Below are 20,262 nucleotides of genomic sequence, written 5' to 3'. Positions count from 1 at the left end.
CAATTTTCATCCAAATATAGACGTTAGTTCTGAAATTATTTGGAATAAACCGAAATAGAAATGAAACTTCTACACCAACAAAAGCATTTTTATTACATAAATTTATAAGAATTTTTTACTTATTTTTGTCTGCAGAATGTGCTGCCGAAGGTTCATTTATATTCAAATACAATTCCTGACCAACCTGTATACCTGCATCACTTATATCTCTATTTTTTTTCAAAAATTACTGATAGATATATTTATTATTACATCATTTTCTACAATGATCCGATAATACTTGACGTAAAACCAATATTTTCTATCATAGGAATTTCATTTTACTACGCGACTACTATTGCCGTATGTTACTGTACTAGAAAAAACCGAAAATATAATTTACAACGTTTATATTTGGTGGCTTTTTTCTCTAAAATAATTTATTGTTCACCTTAAAGTTGTCATTCTCGTAGCATTCAAACATTTCGTCATAGGAAGAGATAACACGTCAAATATAATAAAAAATGAATAGATTTCGTGTTATATATTTTTCGGATTAAATGGGCTTAGCTGAAACAAGCTGCTTCCAACAATTTTATTCACTCACCAATTGAAAAGTGGGCCAGATATATTGTGCGTTTTCAAAAAATACTGGAGCCATTTCAAAAATTTTGCAGTTTGAAAACAATCATGAATATTCGTCTTTATCAATTTATGTATATATATAGAAATGAATTTATGGCGGCTTCACACTAATACTTTAAATTAACAAACTTACGTGAGATTTATTGGCGCTTTAGTGTAATTTAGATAAGGTTTCATAAAACGTGTTTCTGGGATTAGAACCAGAACCCTCCGTATCAAAAAGGACGCCTTTTTCGTATGATTGATATATTTCTTTAAAGTTATCAAAAATTTTAATTCAAGATATCTCTGTGTAGCTGAATATTTTACTGCAACCATAACCAATTCATGTAGCTTAGTAATTTTTGGATCTCCTTAAAATCGTCTCTACTATCTTCACCATTGACTACTGATAAATCTAATTAGTTGAATAAAGAAGTTCTTATTTATTATTTATTAGCATGGTTTTGTTACTTTTATCATTACGGAACAGTCATAATTGAGACTTATATAACAAACGAAAAGTGGTTAAATTTTCAACTAAACGTATTATTTGCAATTTTGCAACTCATTAATATATAATTTATATGCTCTGCAAGTTTTAATTATTGTTTTTAAATAACATATTTAACATATTAAACGCATTTTTCTGTGCACTTTTTTATTTCCAAGCGTGAAAGTTTTTATCTACTCCAAAATAATTTTGTATTCTTCCGCGATATCAAAGGGGAATTAAAATTCACTGTGAATTTACGAAAGCTTAACCTCGTTGAGTAAAGTAGATCAGTTTTTTGCAAGTGTACCAGAATCAGAAACAATTTTAGAAGATAATAATGTAGTTTTGTGTTGATAACCAAAATTGTTTGTGTTTTTATAAAATGCTTTATTTACTAACCTGATTTTGTAATGGGAGCGAAGATATGACATACGAGAAAAAAATCAACAAAATCAACAAAACGCTTTTGTTTAATAATCGTTTTACCTGTTGAGATTTCTCGCAAATTTATCGTTTCTCAAACAACGTGATGCAGTTGGTTGCATTATTAAATAAATATAAAGATAAATAAATAAACAGATCTACTAAGACGAAAAACATCATAACGCCGTGGCTCAATATATTTCCTGAAAAAATATATACAGTGTATTAAGTTAAAATGAAAAAAAGATTATAAAATCCTACAAAAGCGAAGTCTCAATGACCCATTTCGGTCCCTGTCATCGAGATACACACACGCTTGTTGACGAGACGCTAATAATCTTATGGGTATTTATACATTATTTACTTCCATTCTGTTAATTAGATTTATAACACGTCTTACTGATGTAATCAGGGTTTCACATTTACCAAAAGTATTAGGATGTTAAACAAGAACATTATCATAGAGACGTAAAGCCTGCACGAAGCTGTGAGGATTAGGAAATCGATTAAATCGATGCTTTGTTACAAGGTCCCTTTTCCTGCGTTGCCGATTTTACAATCTTTAAATACCCCTGTTCTTATCAGCTTATTTTTCAATAATTTTTAACGAAAACTGACGAAGAAGAGTCTAACTATACCTTAGAGTTCCTTAGATTACATTCTTTACTCCTAGCAACTTGGGGACTGAACTCTGCAGCTTAATACAAAGAACCGCACTTCATCTTACAATGCCTTGTCAGGCATAGGTCATAACTACCAGTCATGACCTATGCATACGAAACCTGGACACTTGAAAAGGACAATATCAGGAAACTGCAGGTCCCACAACGCTCGATGGAACGAAATATGCTGGGAATAACCAAGAAAGACCATAAAAGAATAGAGTGGATATAACAAAAGACCCAAGTAATAGATGTCATCCACAGAATCAAATCCCTCAAGTGACAATTGGCAGAACACCTAACAAGGAGGACGGCCAACTGGATCACAAAAATTACAGCATGGTACCCACGAGGAATTAACAGACCTAGAAGAAGTGGACCTAGAAGAACAATGGACCCAACTACAAAGAGAGTACCTAAATATTTGAGGGAGGCTACACCATAATTGGAAATGGTTGAATAAGGTGAAAATGATGATGATGATGATTGAAGATATATTTTCGAAAGCTTTTGACAAGACCTTTAGATAAAACCGAAATTATCAAATGCCATTCATATGCCCAGAATCCTTCTGCGCAAGTTGCTAGACTATTTGAAAAGGATAGAACTGCAGAATATAACGTATGTATCAGAAGAGGACCACAATGGATCTGAAAAGATTGCACAGTGGACCTCACAATCTAATCTAATCTAAAGCTTTGACTGTCTTTCAATCTTTGCTTATCTGTGACGTCTGCCGTGAATTTTCAATGTTCTCCCATGGACTTTTTCTCCTGTCCCTGCTCTGGTGAGTTGCTCCACCATTCTAGAGATTTGTTAAGAAGATTAATGATTCTAGAAGAATTCTTTAGAGAGAAACACAAGTAGTACAAATACTCATGGAGCTTTTTAAGCTGGGAATAAGAAACACAAACCACAAGAGACAAAATCAATTATATAAATTGAAGCAGAGCCAAGAAGAATAAATCCAAGTTGGCAACAGCGTTTCCCAGTGAACTTGTGCCGAGATGCTTTGAGAAATCCCCTTTTAATCCAAACAGTTTTAACGGTATTTGCCACTTTTGGGATGCGTTTATTGCTTCTGTCTTAATCCAGGACCGTAATCCCTTTGGAAGGGAGCATGTCGATTTGGGAACGATCCACTGGATGAGGCTGTCTGCCAATTCGATTGTTGGAGATTGCGGTATTTGCGCCAATTAAAATTCCTATGGCCGGTTAACAAGTTGAAGGATCAACTGTGATTTTATCTTAAGCCCTGTATAGACAAGACGCAATTTGTAATAGACTTTGATTGGAATTAACGGCGCAACGCTAATTTAAGTCAAAACACCGCCTACGGTAGGTTCAGAAAAGCTTTTTTTCTATATTAATTTTTATATTCTTTTTTAACATGTATTTATATAGAATTATCACCTTTTTGGACAATGACGAAATGACAAAGCTTTATATTTTATTTCGTATATGACAGGTTCCAGTATGAAGAAATAGACTGCTTTTTAATTATAGATTATTTATTAATGAATAATATAGATGTCTTTATCATATGAGAAGTAAAATTTTTATTGGAAAGAGCAGTTTATGGGCTTTATTTGAACTTTGATCGATGGCTGTGAACGGAATTGTATTATCCATATAGACGATGCCACAAACGATGCTGTTTGGTACCGAAGCGTGACAAATTTCTACTATGGACCGCGGCACCCAGCCTCGCTTCTTGGCTCTTTCTTCGTTATCTATTAATTTATTTATCTGTCAATTTAAGAGCTGCACACACAAACACAACATAGGCGGCCCAGAAAAAGTGCGTCGACTGCATCAGCACCATCGAGCTGTCCTTGAAACTTGGTTCAAATTTTAACGATAAAAGCATTAAAAATCAGATTAAGGTCGAACCTTGTTACAGTGCCGATTGTTTAGATTGTTTTTTGACAAACGTTATAAGGCAAATTTTGAGTTTTATTAGTTTTTTTTAATTTGCTATTTTTTCTCTCATTATTTTACGATTAGGCTATTTGTAGTTCTTGTATTATGAGATAATTGGAAAATGACAAGCAAAATATCACAGATATATCAATATAGTTAGGACTACTGATGGCCTGTGTCCCAGGAATGTTGGCAAATATTAGATTTTACGAAGATCTGCGAAAAAAATAAAAATTAATAAATTATGTACTTAATAATAAGTTTCGAATTATAGAATGTTATATCGAGACAAACGTTAGTGTTTTAAATTTGCTTTTGCAGATGAACCAAGGCTAAATAATTAAAATTGGTAGAATTGTGCACGTGAAAGTACTGATTGTCTTGTAAATTTTTGCTTACAAATCAATTGAATCACGTGCAAAAATTGTATCTCACTATGCAAGAATATAAGTGAAGTCACTTATTTATAGACATATGTACAGGATGGTCCTTTGGAGCTTGACAATATAAATATTTTTGACTTACTCAGCAAAAAAGTACAAGATTTCCAAACTTTTTTTGTGTCCTGTCCTTTTTATGAATTATTGGCCTTGGTTCTAACGTTTTTTCCATTGCGGAAGAAGCAAAGTTCAACTACATACTGAATACGTATCAATTATTGGGTGTATTTTTACTAAATCAGCCACAAAGACTAGATTTTTTAGTTTATTTCAAAGAACAAAATCGATTTTTCTTCTTACTGTTTCAATTATCCGAAATGTTAATCAAGTAATTAAGGGGTTGCATAAAACACTTGTTTTGACTGATTCGTTTGTCTAAAATTCGTTTTTTATGACTGTGGTTAGAGTAATTTGTGGTAATTTTTCCTTGAATTTCTAAACAATAATTTGGAATCCGCGTCTGAAAATATTTTTTTACGCAAATAGAATTTATTTGTTATAAAAAAAACTTGAGGAGACGAAATTTCGTTATTCAACCATACGAAAAATGGGTCGCTACGACAAAATCTATTTCACAAATTCCTAATGACAGACCTTGAGGTGTTCGAGATGATTGTCTAACTTCTTAATGATATACAACTATAGGTAGTATTTGCCGTTTAATTATATGAGTTATATCAATCTTCGTGTGCTCTTAATAATACATTTAAACATACTTAACACTTTTGGAGGACTGTGGAGATGAAAAACACGCTTTTGTATTTGTTTTCGCGCTCCTCCACTAAGGAATGGGTAAACCTTTTTATTTAAAACATTTGTTTAAATCGTTGCATATTTTTGAATAAGAAAAAGGCTCAGACGCAATCGATTTGTTTTACACTTATTAAACCAAACAGTTCCACATTTATTCTTGCACACGAAAAATCACCTCACGATGAAGAAGACCATTTAATTATATGTATTTATTGAAGAAATATAATAAGATATATCCAAGGAATAAAATAAATAAAACAACACCAGAGTTCCCAACTGGCAAAGGAGTACGACAGTGAGACACGATATCCCCAAAGCTGTTTACAGCAACACTAAAAGAAATATTTCGTCAACTGGACTGGACCAACAAAGGATTAAAAATAGATGGAAAATATCTTAACATAACATAGTCCTAATTACCAATAGTCCTGAAGAACTACCAGCACAAATTAACGAACTAAATACATCCCGCAATAAAGTGGGCCTCAAAATGAATTTAGCAAAAACTAAAGTACTGTACAACGAACTAGTAGACAGAAAAAACTTTCTAATAAATAACACAAAAGCTTTTGACAAGACCTTTCGATAAAACCTAAATTATCAAATGCCATTCATAGGCCCAGAATCTTTTTGCGCAAGTTGCTAGACTAGTTGCTTCTGCAAGTTGCTAGACTATTTGAAAAGAATAGGACTGCAGAATATAACCTATGTATCAGAAGAGGATCACAATAGATCTAAAAAGATTGCAGTGGACCTCAAAATCTAATCTAATCTAAAGCCTAAATGAAGGTGAATAATAAATTAATTGAAACCTCAGTTAAAAAACTTTATTATTCAAAATAAATAATTGATTTCTCATTTCAACCAAAATTCATCTTAATTACTAACAAAGCCTATTAATTCCCAGGAATTTGGCTTCAAAAAGTCACTGAAAAAAAAAGATGTGTCGACTTTAATGAATGTAATTAAGGAATTCGTAATGTCACAACTGGGATAGTTTGGTTTAACATTGAGACCTGTTATAAACTAAATTGTTACTGGTTAAGACCGAATCACTTAAAATTAATACAATCGCGTTCAAAATACTATAAGGGCCTGTTGATGAGTTTAAATTTAAAGTTAATATAGTGTGTGTGTTTTTTTAAATCTATAATCAATTAAATATTTTCTTCTGGTGCGTTGACGTTATTTGCAAACAAATACAACATTTTTTTATGCAACAAACGTGCAAATATAGGTCAATGGCTTGGTTTTGTGAAATTTATTTTCAACTGCAAGCCAAATTTTCTTGTGATAATGCGCTGGAAAAATATCTGCGGCGAATATTAATGAAAATTCGAACTTTGGTTGCATAATCACAAACAAAAATATCTTTCAAGAAGCAATTACGCAAATTTAATGATTCAACGTTATTACAGATTTCCATAACCAATTTGAAATTGTCAGGGCCAGCCATAATAATAATAATACGCTTAATAACAATAAAATTCATTGTCAAAGTAAAGGCAATTTTTATACGTTATTATTGAGTATGGTCAAACAATATCAAATCGATTTTTGAGCAAACCAATGTGTATAATAAAATCAAGTTTTATTTTATTTTGTTATGCTTAGCCCCGATGTTATATTTATGTAATATTTTCCTTTTTCTGCCTAAAAATCATCCTTGACTTAACCACCGTAGATGATATTAACCCAGATTGTTACTACATAAATAATATATTTTTATACCTAGTTTTACACCTCTTTCTACTCATAACTTTGCAATTTTATATAGTTATTTTAGTTTTTTCAGTGATATTATCTAAGAAATATGGAGAAACTCCAATCCACATAAAAAACTATATATTTTCATAAACAAAACAGTATTTATTGTATACACACGAATCTTTTGTTGAACCGATAAATGTCATTGTTAATTATACGGTTGTATTTTTTAAATATCATGAAAAAATTTCAATGCCATATTGATTTTTAATGGTCGGTTATTGAAGGTGTACTATTATTTCGTAACCAGTCAATTTTTATTTTGCTCTTTAAAACTTTGCTGTAAAAATTATAGTTTGGTAACAATGACAAAATAGTTCCTGTATAGCTGTACCTATCGAAAAGTTACCCATGCGATGAAAATTGAACAAAACTGAACAGAATCGAAGCTGTACACGGTTCTATGGATGATTCTAACACTCCATACAATTAATACAATGTTTCTGTTAATTTTTATATATTAACTATTGATCAAATGCAAATACTTAATAGGTCAAGGATATGTTTCTTTGATTTAACATGAAGAATATTAGATAGACAGCTATAGAAATCTTTCGATACGATTTTGATTACATAGCTAGAAAAATCATAGAAGATAACTTTGAAGCTGGACTAAATTAGAATACAATAGTTGGTTAGAGATTAAAATTGCCGAAGAGCTGTACGTTTATATAATATATCGTAGGAGTTTGGACATCAGCAGATAACGACATGACAAAAAAAAATAAAACAATAGTGTACCATTTAACAATAGAAACTCCTAGTAGTATGGAAAACTTGATTACAACAGATTTTGGAAAACCCTAAGATTAATACAAATAATTATACACTGGTTTTAACACTGGGGTAGAAGAAAAACCAGAATCCTTAGGCACTGTGTAATTATTGTTCTCAGAAGTTTTCCATCTTAAGCCATATAGACGTATTTGTTATGAAAAAGAATATGCATTAACCGCAGAACTGAATGTTTTAATGCAAAATAGTAGCAGTTTTACGAGAAATGAATAATTTTCCGAACTCTTCTGAACGCAAATTCAATTAATTCATTCAAATTGCATTCAACTTAATAATATACACAGTAAACAATTATTACATACCGTTTAACAAATATGTAATTAATTTAGTTATGTACGAATTATTGGATTAAATAAATGGAATTAAATACATTTTAACGTTAGAACTGAATCAATGAGTATAAAAATGCCATTATTTACTTATAAATATTTGCGCAAAAAAAACTATTATTGCAATTAGGATTTTAAAATGCCGGAAGTAAACCATTATTGTCTGATACACAAGATGATGTTTTCAGTTTTTACTCAAGACGTAACAAGGCTGTTACTTAAGTATTTGTTTTTGATTTTTGATATAAATTGGTCTTAAAAATGTTATGAATTTTACTTCATTTGTAATATCGACACCTATGCTCATCAAAATAAAGTAAAGCGGACATTAACTTGTTATAAATCATAGTCGGAAACCAAAGTAGTTTGCAGTTAGAGGTTGGAACCTTTGGTGTTACTACAGCAAAATAAAAGACTAATTCCCTCCAAAAAATCATATATGGGTATTTCGCCACAGCAAGAAAATCTACAAAATAAAATAGTTATTTTTTGTAAACACTTAAAAATTAACTTAATCCCAATTAATTAATCCGCGTTAATCCCAAATCATAGACACAATGATAACAAAACATAATATATATGTTACGGTTAAAGTCCGATGTCCGGTTAATGTCGACATTAACAGGTTAATGTTTGGGTTAGGTTATGTTTTTGGTTGTTTTGTTGTGTGTTATTCTTAAGATTAACAGGGTAGTGTCGACATCAACCGGACATCGGACCTTAACCGTAACATATACAACTTACAATTCCATACATATGGGGGCGTTTCGGAAAAAATAAGAAGGATAGGAAAACAATATAACATACTAACATCTTTCAAAACACAAAATACACTTAGATCCATTTTATCACATACTAAACCAATGAATACAGAACAACAAACAAAAAATGTAATATACCAAATACCATGTGAATGTGATAAATTTTACATTGGTGAAACATCTAGACCCTCTAATGTTCGAATTAAAAAACATAAAGATTATTTAAAAAAGGGAGATTTTCACCAAACTAAGATTTGTCAGCATTCATGGGACACAGGGCACAGAATTAATTTTAATAACGTCAAAATTATAATGAAAGAAGCGATAGCCTCTAAAAGAAAAAGAAAAGAGGCTTTTTAATACAATCTAATAAAAATAAATGTATTGCTCATGAATCTGTAGATGTTAGTAATGTATGACAATCGCTTCTTTGATTTTAAAGAACATAACATAAATAAACATAACATACGTAAAAATTAAAAATAATCATACAGAAAGTTTGGTGCTTTTTGGTTTTACCTTATTAAGTAATTGTTATCAGGTAGCAATTGTTAATTTTGAAGTTTAACTTGATATAATGTCATTTTAACAGAACGTCAACGGTTTTTGTAGACGTATCTGTTTTAAAAAGCTAGAGTGTTCTCGAATAGTTGAATTTAAATATTTTAAATAGTTTTTTTCTTTATTATTTGTATTTTTTGCTTCCGACGACGGAAAGAGATCAATTTTCCGAAACGTAAAGCATTTTTTTGTTCGTTAAACGGTGTTTACACTAGATGCAATTGGATGCAACGCAATTTTTAAAAATGGCATGCAATTCGGTTGCACGCGCAATTTACCGTTTACATAGGGTGCAATAAAATACATGCCATAATTTTGAGAATCTATTGTACCAACCTAAATAAAATGAATATAACAACTGTTTCATTTATTTTTTTATTTTATCTTCGAGGTATCGTTGTGTATGTCTTATTAAAGGTTTTTAGATTTTGTAGTTAGAGTTTGTATCTTAATTTATTATTATTTAAAACAGAAACTATATTATTTTAATTATAAATTTGATTTTTTTGGTTGGTAGAACCAAAAATTGCATGCTAGGTGCAATCAAATTAGCGCGTGTTCTAATTCCATGCAATGCAATGAAAATTGCATCAGCTGATCGAAAAGTGTGAGGTGCGCGTGCGTTCGGGCAACTAAAAAATTGCCATTGCACCGTATTGCACGTAGTGTAAACAGGCCTTTAGGCAAATTTGTATATCCGTAAACCTAACTTCTGACAAGTAGTTTCCGTTTGGGATTAACGCAGAAGTGTTATATATCTACAAAATAAAATGACTATTTTATTTTGTAGATTTTCTTGCAGTGGCGAAATACCCATATAGGATTTTTTGGAGAGATGAATCCGCCACATAGGTATAGTCTATAAAATGAATAACTTTGAATTTTGACCGTTATTTTTTACCAACAGGGCAAATATAAAATCCCTCTATCCAAAAAGTTACTGATATTCTTTAAAATGAGTGCCTGAACGAATCAGATAGGTAACTCTTTTTACTTTCGTGATATAGAAAAGGAAAATAATAAAACAAGTGACAGTTCTTCCTCTTCTTTCAAAAATTAACGCGAAATGTCATAATTGACAAAAGTAAAATGTCATCAGCCTTTGACATTTCTAAATATCAGACCAATGCCGTCTCTAATAGAACAGCCTCGGAGCGAGATTTATGACGTCACGCTAGTTAGATACCACGGATTAATAAATATGTTGTAGAATACACGGAAAACTTAATTATTCCTCGTATTTTTGGTTTGTATTTTAAAAATGATATAGTTTACATGAAATATACATAATATATAGTTAATGAATACAATATATATACCTATTTATAGTAATAAATACTTTTTTTTTGCAAATGTTTTACAATATACAAATAATGAATAGGTACATAAGATAATGGGTAAAATGTAAAATATATTTTAAATTTTGGGGTTTGAAAATCGATCTAATTTAACAAAAAACATTCAGTATCTACTAATAGTGATATTTTATTATTTGCATTCACAAAATTTATATGTATATTTTGCAGGCATCAATGTTCGAAAAATTATATTTGCAAATAATACAATATCATAGAAAAAAAGGCGTCAGCGACGGCTATGAAATAAAGATCGCTGTCATTTTATATGTAAAATTACTCTAAAATTTTTGATTTTCTTGGGATTTAGGTTCGGGAAAAACGCTGATTGGGTTTTCATTTGGTTTTTCATTATTTTTTTTAGTTTAAAAAAAAACGTCATAGCTAACGTTTATAGCCTTCATCAGTGTTCTGTCATATGAAAAAAATAGTGTCGAATATAATCCAAATAATTATGTTCATGTATTCTACAACATATTTATTAATCCGTAGTATCTAACTAGCGTGACGTCATAAATCTCGCTCTAAGGCTGTTCTATTAGAGACGGCATTGCATCAGCATGGCCGCAAGTTGCTAACCTAATAAAATATACACTAGAAAAGCCCGCGGGAACTGTCAAGTTCAAAGTTATTCGTTTCACAGACTATATAGACATTTTTTAAAAGACTAATTCACCAAAATATTTATAGACTTTGGGAAGGCTTTCGACTCGCTAATCCAACGAAACCCTAGCGAAACAAGGTATTGCCAGGCCTTTTATAGAAACTCTCGCCAATATAGAATAGCCTATACAAAGAAGCCAAAACAAGAGTAAAGGATATATAAAACACCACGAGTGTTTCCCCAAAGCTGTTTACAGCAACATTAGAAGAAATCTTCCGTCAACTGGACTGGACCAACAAAGAATTAAGAATAGATTGAGAATATCTTAACCATCTAAGATACGCTGGCGTGTGAAAAACGTGTCCTGAAAAACGACAAGCACAAATTAACGAACTAAATACAGCCATCAATTAAGTAGGTTTCGAAAAAAACACTTTAAACGGACGTTATAAGGAAACTGCAGGTCGCACAACGCTCAATGGAACGAAACATGCTGGGAATAACCAAGAAAGACCGTAAATGAATAGAGTGTAAAACACTCAGGTAATAGATGTCATCCACAGAGTCAAATCCCTCAAGTGGCAACGGGCAGGCATTGAACTATATAACTAACGTAACTGGAAAGGTCGCGGCAATGCTTTCACATATCGATTTTTGAGGCGCATTTGTCATAGAGTGAGAGGGATAATAAAAGGGGTTGTTGTCTTTGTCGCACTTGCACAGATATGCGAGTAATGGCGATGGTGTTTACTGTGTTTGGATTTCATTGACGAATTTTAGCAATTTAAGAGTTTGTTTACCTGATTTAGGATTATCAGTGACCGGAAACGTGTGTTATAAATACATTTTAAGATTTGCTTTAAAACATTTTGTAGTTTTGTGCTATAAATCGAGTGAAGTTGAAGTGTAGTTGAACTCTGAAAAAACTTTTTAAATCTGTGAGTTGTTGGTTTATAAGAATAAATTGCGATGGTCAATTTTTGTGCTGCATATGGTTGCAGTAATGAATATAACCCGCAGAAGCCAATTTCTTTTTTTGGGTAAGGGGTACAGCGTTAAAAGTTTATTAGGTTATATTGTTTACATTTTATGTTTAGGTTTCCATTTAGGCGTCAGGCGCCCTGAAATCCTTAATCTCTGGATAAAAGCCATTCGACGAGAAAAGTGGAAGCCTTCAAAATCAAGCAAACTGTATTCGGAGCACTTTGTGCCATCTGATTTTCTGATTAGATTGGGATCAAACAAAAAAGTACTCAAACCAGATGCAGTTCCAAGTATTTTTTCCTTTCCCAAACATTTGCAAAAGAAAAGTGTCGTGCAACGAAGGGACTTAATCGGGAAGGTAAGCCAAGATTCAAATCTTAAACATTGGAAGGGAAAGGTTCTTGTGTTTCCATCAATCGCTTTACTCTAAAGGCCTTTTTATCAACTTTTATTATTTATTTAAGATAGTATATAGTGCCGAACCCATGGACATTGATCAGGCTGAAATAGAATGTAGTCAACCGGAGATTCAGCCATCAACTTCAACCACTTCTGCTAAAACATTTGCTGATCGTAAAGTTCAATGTTCACTATTAAAACCAAGAAGCCGTGTAAAGTTACGCAGACAAATAAAGACTTTAAAGCAGAAGATAAAAAGAAATGAAGCTAGTGTAAGGCAAAAATTGACTAAATTAATATTATTTAAAAATTGTTAATCTTTGTACTTTTAGTAGTAAATAAAAATGTAATTTTATATTTGTATATCTTTATTGTTTTTTATTTGGTCCCAATTTCCCATATTAGTAGACGTAGGTATTATAATTTTTATCTCTCTACTATAGCCAAAATTAAATTAAATTAGGTAAAAGAAACAGAAAGTAAACCTTTTTCACTTCCTCCGATTGGTAACCATTAACGATTTGCCTTTATTAAATAATGTATACCTACACTATACCTACTGTATATCTAAAAATATTTATACCTACTCCAATTATTAAACAAATAAAACATTGTGAATTGATTTAAACGCCTTTTAAAACAAGAACATTTATTATTACATTATTATTTAAACAAATAAATTAAAAACTACATGGCTTTCCATCTATATTAATGAGTCAGACAAAGACAACCACCCCTTTTACGTTCTCTCTCTTTCTATTCGAAAATTTGCCTCAGGCGCCACTACGCCGCTTCCTTTCCAGTTACTTTAGTATATAGTTCAATGCGGGCAGGACACCTAACAAGAAGGCCGGACAACAGACGTTGACCACAAAAATTACAACATGGTACCAAAGAGGAATTAAGAGACCTAGAAGAAGACCGAACCTGAGATGGGACCATGATATTAGGAAATTAGCAGGGATAACGCATAGACCACAATGGTACCAACTACCAAGAGAGTATCTAAATATGTGAGGGAGGCCACACCATAATTGGAAATGATTGAATAAGCTGTGAATGACGATGATGATGAATTCACCACATTACCATTACAATGTATGGGTAAATAGTTCCATCCATTTTTCAGCACTACCTTGGGCAAGAAAAATAAAATACTCACCCAAGGTAGTGCTGAAAAATGAATGGAACTATTTACCCACTTTAAACGATTTCATCTAAAAACTTCATGTTATATAACTTCAGGTTTTTATTTGTTATTCCTCTAAAACAAATGTTATTTAAACAATTTTCTCGTTCCTTACATTCGTTAGCATTAATTAAGTTTATATACAAACGATTTAAATGAAAATTGTAATGGGGAAAAATGATTTTGTCACGATCATTGATCATCTTCTTTTGAATTGTAGAACTTAATTTTAAAAATCACCACGCGGTTATGTTGGAACGCTAAAAACCGTCAAATAAATGAGTAATTTGTATTTGCCTTCTAGAAATTTTAATTAATGTCAACATTAATTTACATTTTTCTTTTTAAATACTTTGTGTACATAAATTATTCGACATAACAGTTAATATAACTGATAAAACGTCCATTGTAGTGATATAAAAAAATTCCGTAAGTTAATAAACTTGAAGTCGTTTTAATAAACCATATAAAACCGTAATTTATTACACGACCCCCCTCAGAAGACGCCCGTGGCTACGCCAGTGTTGTCATTGATCAAAACTGAAATACACTACTAGTTGTAATGGCTATCATGGACTAATGAACAAGAATACATTTTTTCTGTAGTATCTCAAGTACGTCAAATTGGTAACAATGCGAGCTAAAATCCAAACAATCATTAATGAAATTTGATTATAATAGCCGCTGATATACATCCTGTGAAGATATTCTCACATTTAAAAAAAATACAATTTCATTGAACACCTTAATTATTATTGCACACGGAATGAATATCATAGTCGTGTTAAATTTATCTGCATGGCGTTCGAATTAATTATATTTAAGTTATTTATACAGACTGTGAATATAAATTATACTTGGACCATTCTGTATAAACAAAATAGATATTATTCTAGGTATCTGATAAGATTTTTGTCGCCCAGGGTTTCTTTAATTAATATAAAATATAAAAATAATCAACACGAAACAAAGTGAGGAAGAAAAATTAAATTTACTAATTCATTTGAACTATAAAAATTAAATTTAATTATCTCTATTTGACTAACCCTCCTCTTATTGTGTATTTCCCGTCAGATAAATACATACTCATCTTAAGATTATACCTTTAAATCAGCTCGAATTGAGTAAGTACAGTTTTTTTCATTGATGTAACATTTTATTATTATTTTATTTACTTTTTGATAAAAAATTCAGATTGTAGGTCGATGGCATTATGTTATTTTTTCACCCTTATTCTTTTGGATAATTTTCTGCAGGATTTCATCAACAAAAAATATTTTTTTTATTCAAAAATTCCATTATTCCCAGAATTGTCTCCTAGATCATTTTCGACTTTCATTAAATTAATTATTAAGCCATGTCACGTCAAGTTTTAGTAGTTTTCTTCGTCTTGCTTTATTACTTCTTAGTAATTATTTATTTTTGTATACTAAATTAAAGCTATTAACATTAACCCTATGCCGTTTAGGATATTTTCCATCTGATCTAGAATACCAAATCTAATAAATAACATTCTTATCCACAGAGTGTTTTATGAAGCTTTAACTAATGATATAAAAATAGTATAAAAAACTTTTAACCTTGATGCCAGAGAGAGAAATAAAATTATATTTTTATATTATTTAATGTCCTCATGTAATTTAGAATTTTTCCAGTGATAAAAAAGATACACTGCTTAATCATAATGTTATAAAGAAATATACAGAGGAACGTGTTTTTGATGGTTCTTCAAAATTACGACAAAACAAACCTATGTAATTATTGTCCAAATAATTAATATACAAACAGAGTTGCAGCTCACAGAAAACTTTTTTTTATTTAAATCCTTTTAATGACTTAAGTCATTTGATTATAAGTCATTTTTTGAAAGCTGACTTAAGACTTATTTTTTTTGAAAATGATTTGTGATTTAAATCTTTATTCCGAAATATTTTTGAGACTTTTAAGAATAAATTTATTATAATATATAAATAAGTCATAATATTAAGTCATTAAAAATATTTAAGTCTTTTTATAAAAGGCTTAAGTCAGATTTTTAAAATTTTTATGCTAAATTTTTAACAGCAGCAATTCTTTTTAAGCTGTTAGGTGGGAGCCAAGCAGCAGAAAAAAAACAATGCTCAATACCACTAGTAAATAAAATGTTTTAAATGTTACTTTTTCATAACCGGTTTTGATTGTGTTGTTACGCGTGCGTAGTCAGTCTGTTGTCTTTCGAGTGAATCCCCGACTCGATTATGTAACCCGAAAGACGAACGAAAGAAATTTATCTCGAATATATTGAAAAGTACCTTAAAATCCTTCAGCCCTTAGCTTATACCATCGATATATCACATACCGTAAAATGGGGTGAATAGAAACAGTTTCGTAGGCTATTAGCGATATACCGGTTGATAAAAATGTGGTATTATTTTCCCGAATATTTTAAAACATGGGTCTTTGTTTGTTCTTTGCGTATACATATAATTTGATTTTTGAAAAATATGCATATCAATATTAAATAAAAATAACATTTGTGTTTCTATTCACCTGCTATTCGGGAGAATAGAAACACACATTGATGTTAAGGTTTTTATCTATTATACTTCCAACAAGGTGATTAGAAACAGTAAATTATTACATATTTAAGTAGGTTTAACAATCATTAACAATACATATAATGTAACAACTTACATGTAACAGCTTATGTATTACTTTAAAAATAAATATTTTATTTATAAAGTTTTCGCGCCATACAAAATAGGTGATAAATCGATCTCACACAATTGATCAGTTGATTGACAGAGACAGTGCTGCCACAGATAAAAATATAGTTTTTACATTTTATTGTGTATTACCAATGATAGAAAAATTAGATATGTCGACTCTCTTTACTTTGAATATTTTTAATCGTGATTTGATTTTTTTCAGAAATTTTGTTTCTATTCACCACTATGTTTCTATTCCCCCCATTTTACGGTAGTGATCAAAACACATCACCACTTGTTATTTAAACTAATATATTTACAATCAATATTAAAAAATAGACATGTAGGTATTCGATGACATCTATCTATCACTCTCTATCTATATGGATACATATAAAGTACTACAAAATCGGTTAAGTTTTATAAAAAAAAACATTTTTGTGTTTGTAGTTGCTGAAAATTGACCGTTTTATTTTATGTGGTTTTAATAATAATAATAATAATAATAAATGTCTTTATTTAGTACCCAAGAAAAACAAATACAAAATATCATAATAAAAGATGCGGCGAGATCTAGCTAATCTCATCTGTATCTACAATAAATTAATAATATGATACTAAGCAAGAAAATTCTGGTCTTCTCGACTTGATGGTATTTATGTATATTGATTTAAGTCATTTTACTGACTTAACTTGCAGATCATTATGATTAAAGTCAAAAATATAGACTTAGGTTATAAAACGACTTAAATAACGTTATATTAATTTAAGTGTTTACAAAAATTACTTTACTTGAAATAAAATGACTTAAATCATTTGCACTTTATGTTGAATTAGACTTAAGACTTAAATCATTTTGATTTTAGAAATAATTAAGATTTAAGTCTTTTTAAAACTGGCTTGTTGCAGCTCTGCAAACAATTAATATATCGACAAGTAAAAGAAAAGAATCATAATATGGATAGTTTTACAAATGCATCAGCGAACCATTGGTTGGTTACATTTATTTTATTTAATTTTTCCATTGATTACTATTTTCCTACGGTATTGCATAAAGGTTGGGATTCCCTTTGTCACTATCAATCTATAATTATTCAGACACTTCTGTGAATAAATCAGTTGGAAACAATTACAATGCCAAATGTGACGTAACGCTGCATACATACACTTTATTTCTTTTTGATATAAAATCGAAACTGAACCGCTGAAAAATACCGACCAAAAATTGGGTTAGTAGGTATAACCGGTCCCCCTGCAGTATTTATTTATTGTGAACCTGTTCCAGTATGAATGGAATTACTTTTTGTAAAAATGATACCTTTGAATTTCGCACACGTGTATGCATATGCAGATAAGGCGTTGATACCTTTATTACACTTGTGCTTATTTTTCTGTCTTCAATGGACATAATATTCCTCAAGCATTCCTTCGTGTCGAAAAACCCAACAAGATTAACGACAATAATTATCAAAAATTGTTTTAATTGTTTTTTCTATACGATGTTTTTGTCTTTTAATTATTTCTTGTTTGTTTATTATTTCCACTAACTTATATTGCATTATCTAAAATTTTTATATGTATTTATCTCACGTATTTAATAATATATACAGAAAAACAAATATGTCTGGCGTTCCATATTTCTAATCCCTTTTGATGCTGTGCAGTTATCTTCTTATTGCTTAAATTTTTCATGATTAAGTTAAGATTCAATTTTCTTTGTTTAATTTAGGATACTGACCCTATTTGAATTACTGCTAGAGTAAAAGGGTTTTAATTTTAGTAGTGGTATTTTTGAAAAATGAATATTTAAAATTAATATTATATGGCATTATTCGACGAATAATCAATCTCAGAGTCTTATCTGCTAAATATGTTGTAATTGGATTTAATGGATTTTAATAAATTTAAAAGAGCATACATGTGGAGTCAAACGTATTATTTGCTTTATTTATTCATAAATAGATTACTTCAAAAATGTGCCAAAAATTTTTAAAAATCACGATCTTTGGCAGTTGCTTTTAGTACAATTATCTAAATTCTAACATTATAAAAATAGTCTTTTATGTTTTTTTTTTCACTTCGAGTAGCGTTGATACACCTCGTTTTTCTGTGAACCCCATGCTTGAAATTCTAGCATATAAATGACTGTATTTGTTTTGTATTTTTCATATTTTATTTATTGATTTTTTTATTGGTAAATTTTTTAATTGCAAAATTTCCTTCGACTTTTAATTAAAAAACGATTATCTAACATTTTCTACATTTGATTTATAATGAGGCACACGTTTTTTATAGCTTCCTTGATGCCTGCCTCACAATAAAAGTGTACGCTTAAAAAAATATGTTAGTAGCAATGCCACCAAAGTAATCCTATTTAAGCTACCGTTTAAGACAAACATCAATGAAATAAAATTATTTGTCGATGGTTGTAAATCGTCGATTTTTTTCATAGCCCGCTAGTCGTGAGTCATTCAAAATTTATGACACTTACACGAAAATGTTATAGTAATTTACATCATGCAAGTAACACTAAACCTATATCAATATTTGTATTATATTAAATATAAAACTCAAATTCACCAGGGTTCATCAAAAAGACTTAAGTCATTAAAAAAGACTTGAATCTTTCACACTGAACTCAAGGGGGATGAACTCAAGCAAAGATGATTGAACAATCATTTGAACTTTATGTTGAAATTGGTTTAAGATTTAAATCATTTTGATTTTAGAAATGACTTGACACTTTTAAGATTTAAGTCTTTTTAAAACTGACTTATTGCAGCTCTGTCAGGGTTAGTTCCAAAGAGTTCTCTTTTTTGAAGACATTTATTACATTTAAAAATTAAGCAAAGTACTAGAATTAAAAATACGAAAAATGATGCATAAAATAATATATGTATGCCTGGAAGTAAAACATTAATAAAATAACTGGACATGGTATATTTACAAAATAGTGTCTAATTATATCTGTAACCTTGCAAAACAAAAATTGACTCAAATTATACAATCAGAAGGAAAAAATATTATGTATTCTAGTATTTCAGTTTAGAAAGAAAAAAAATACTAATTATTTTTCTCTGTTTTTTAGGCTGAAGAACTTCTAGATGATCTACTCTCATTGGAAAATAGTTCGTTAGCATCAGATAGTTTTAAGACATCAGACAGCTCATTGGCTAATGATATTAATATTAAAAACGAACCCTATTTACTAAGTGAAGCAGAACTGCATGCCATGGCCAAAGACAGACAAAAAAAAGACAACCACAATATGAGTAAGTCAGAGTAAATAATTAATGTTAGCTACTATTTTTCTGATTTTAAATTTTTTAATTGCGACAGATTTTCCACATTTACTGCAAGATCTTTGTTAATAAAGTGATGATAAAAAGTATATCTATAAACTAAGGCTAAATTAATGAGAAAAAATAATGAATTTTTCTGTAAGAAAGATATACCAAAATTCCATGTTTTCGATTTGGTAGCAGCGTTTAAAACGATATCAGTAAGAATAATAAAAACATTAATTAATAA

At 30.2% G+C, this 20,262-nt stretch overlaps 2 protein-coding genes across 2 annotated transcripts in view; both read left to right on the top strand.

Annotated features, from left to right (window-relative positions):
• The window catches only part of LOC115876844 (transcription factor EC), a 52,983-nt gene that overhangs the window by 29,555 nt on the left and 3,166 nt on the right, over window positions 1-20,262 (top strand). Inside the window, exon 3 of the mRNA XM_030892836.1 lies at window positions 19,820-20,003. Coding sequence (XP_030748696.1) covers window positions 19,820-20,003 — 184 coding nt within the window. The remainder of the gene's footprint in view (window positions 1-19,819; window positions 20,004-20,262) is intronic.
• LOC115876853 (THAP domain-containing protein 1-like) lies at window positions 12,037-13,218 on the top strand. The gene is made up of 3 exons (XM_030892851.1): window positions 12,037-12,512; window positions 12,570-12,814; window positions 12,921-13,218. Exons 1-3 carry the CDS (start codon window positions 12,464-12,466, stop codon window positions 13,170-13,172), a joined length of 546 nt encoding a protein of 181 aa, XP_030748711.1. The 5' UTR covers window positions 12,037-12,463; the 3' UTR covers window positions 13,173-13,218.

This window comes from Sitophilus oryzae, unplaced genomic scaffold, assembly GCF_002938485.1.
Source record: "Sitophilus oryzae breed Bouriz unplaced genomic scaffold, Soryzae_2.0 scaffold_1440_pilon_pilon, whole genome shotgun sequence".
Lineage (NCBI taxonomy): Eukaryota > Metazoa > Arthropoda > Insecta > Coleoptera > Curculionidae > Sitophilus > Sitophilus oryzae.
Note: the sequence above shows the minus strand (reverse complement) of the source record. Positions and strands in the feature narration are given on the sequence as shown.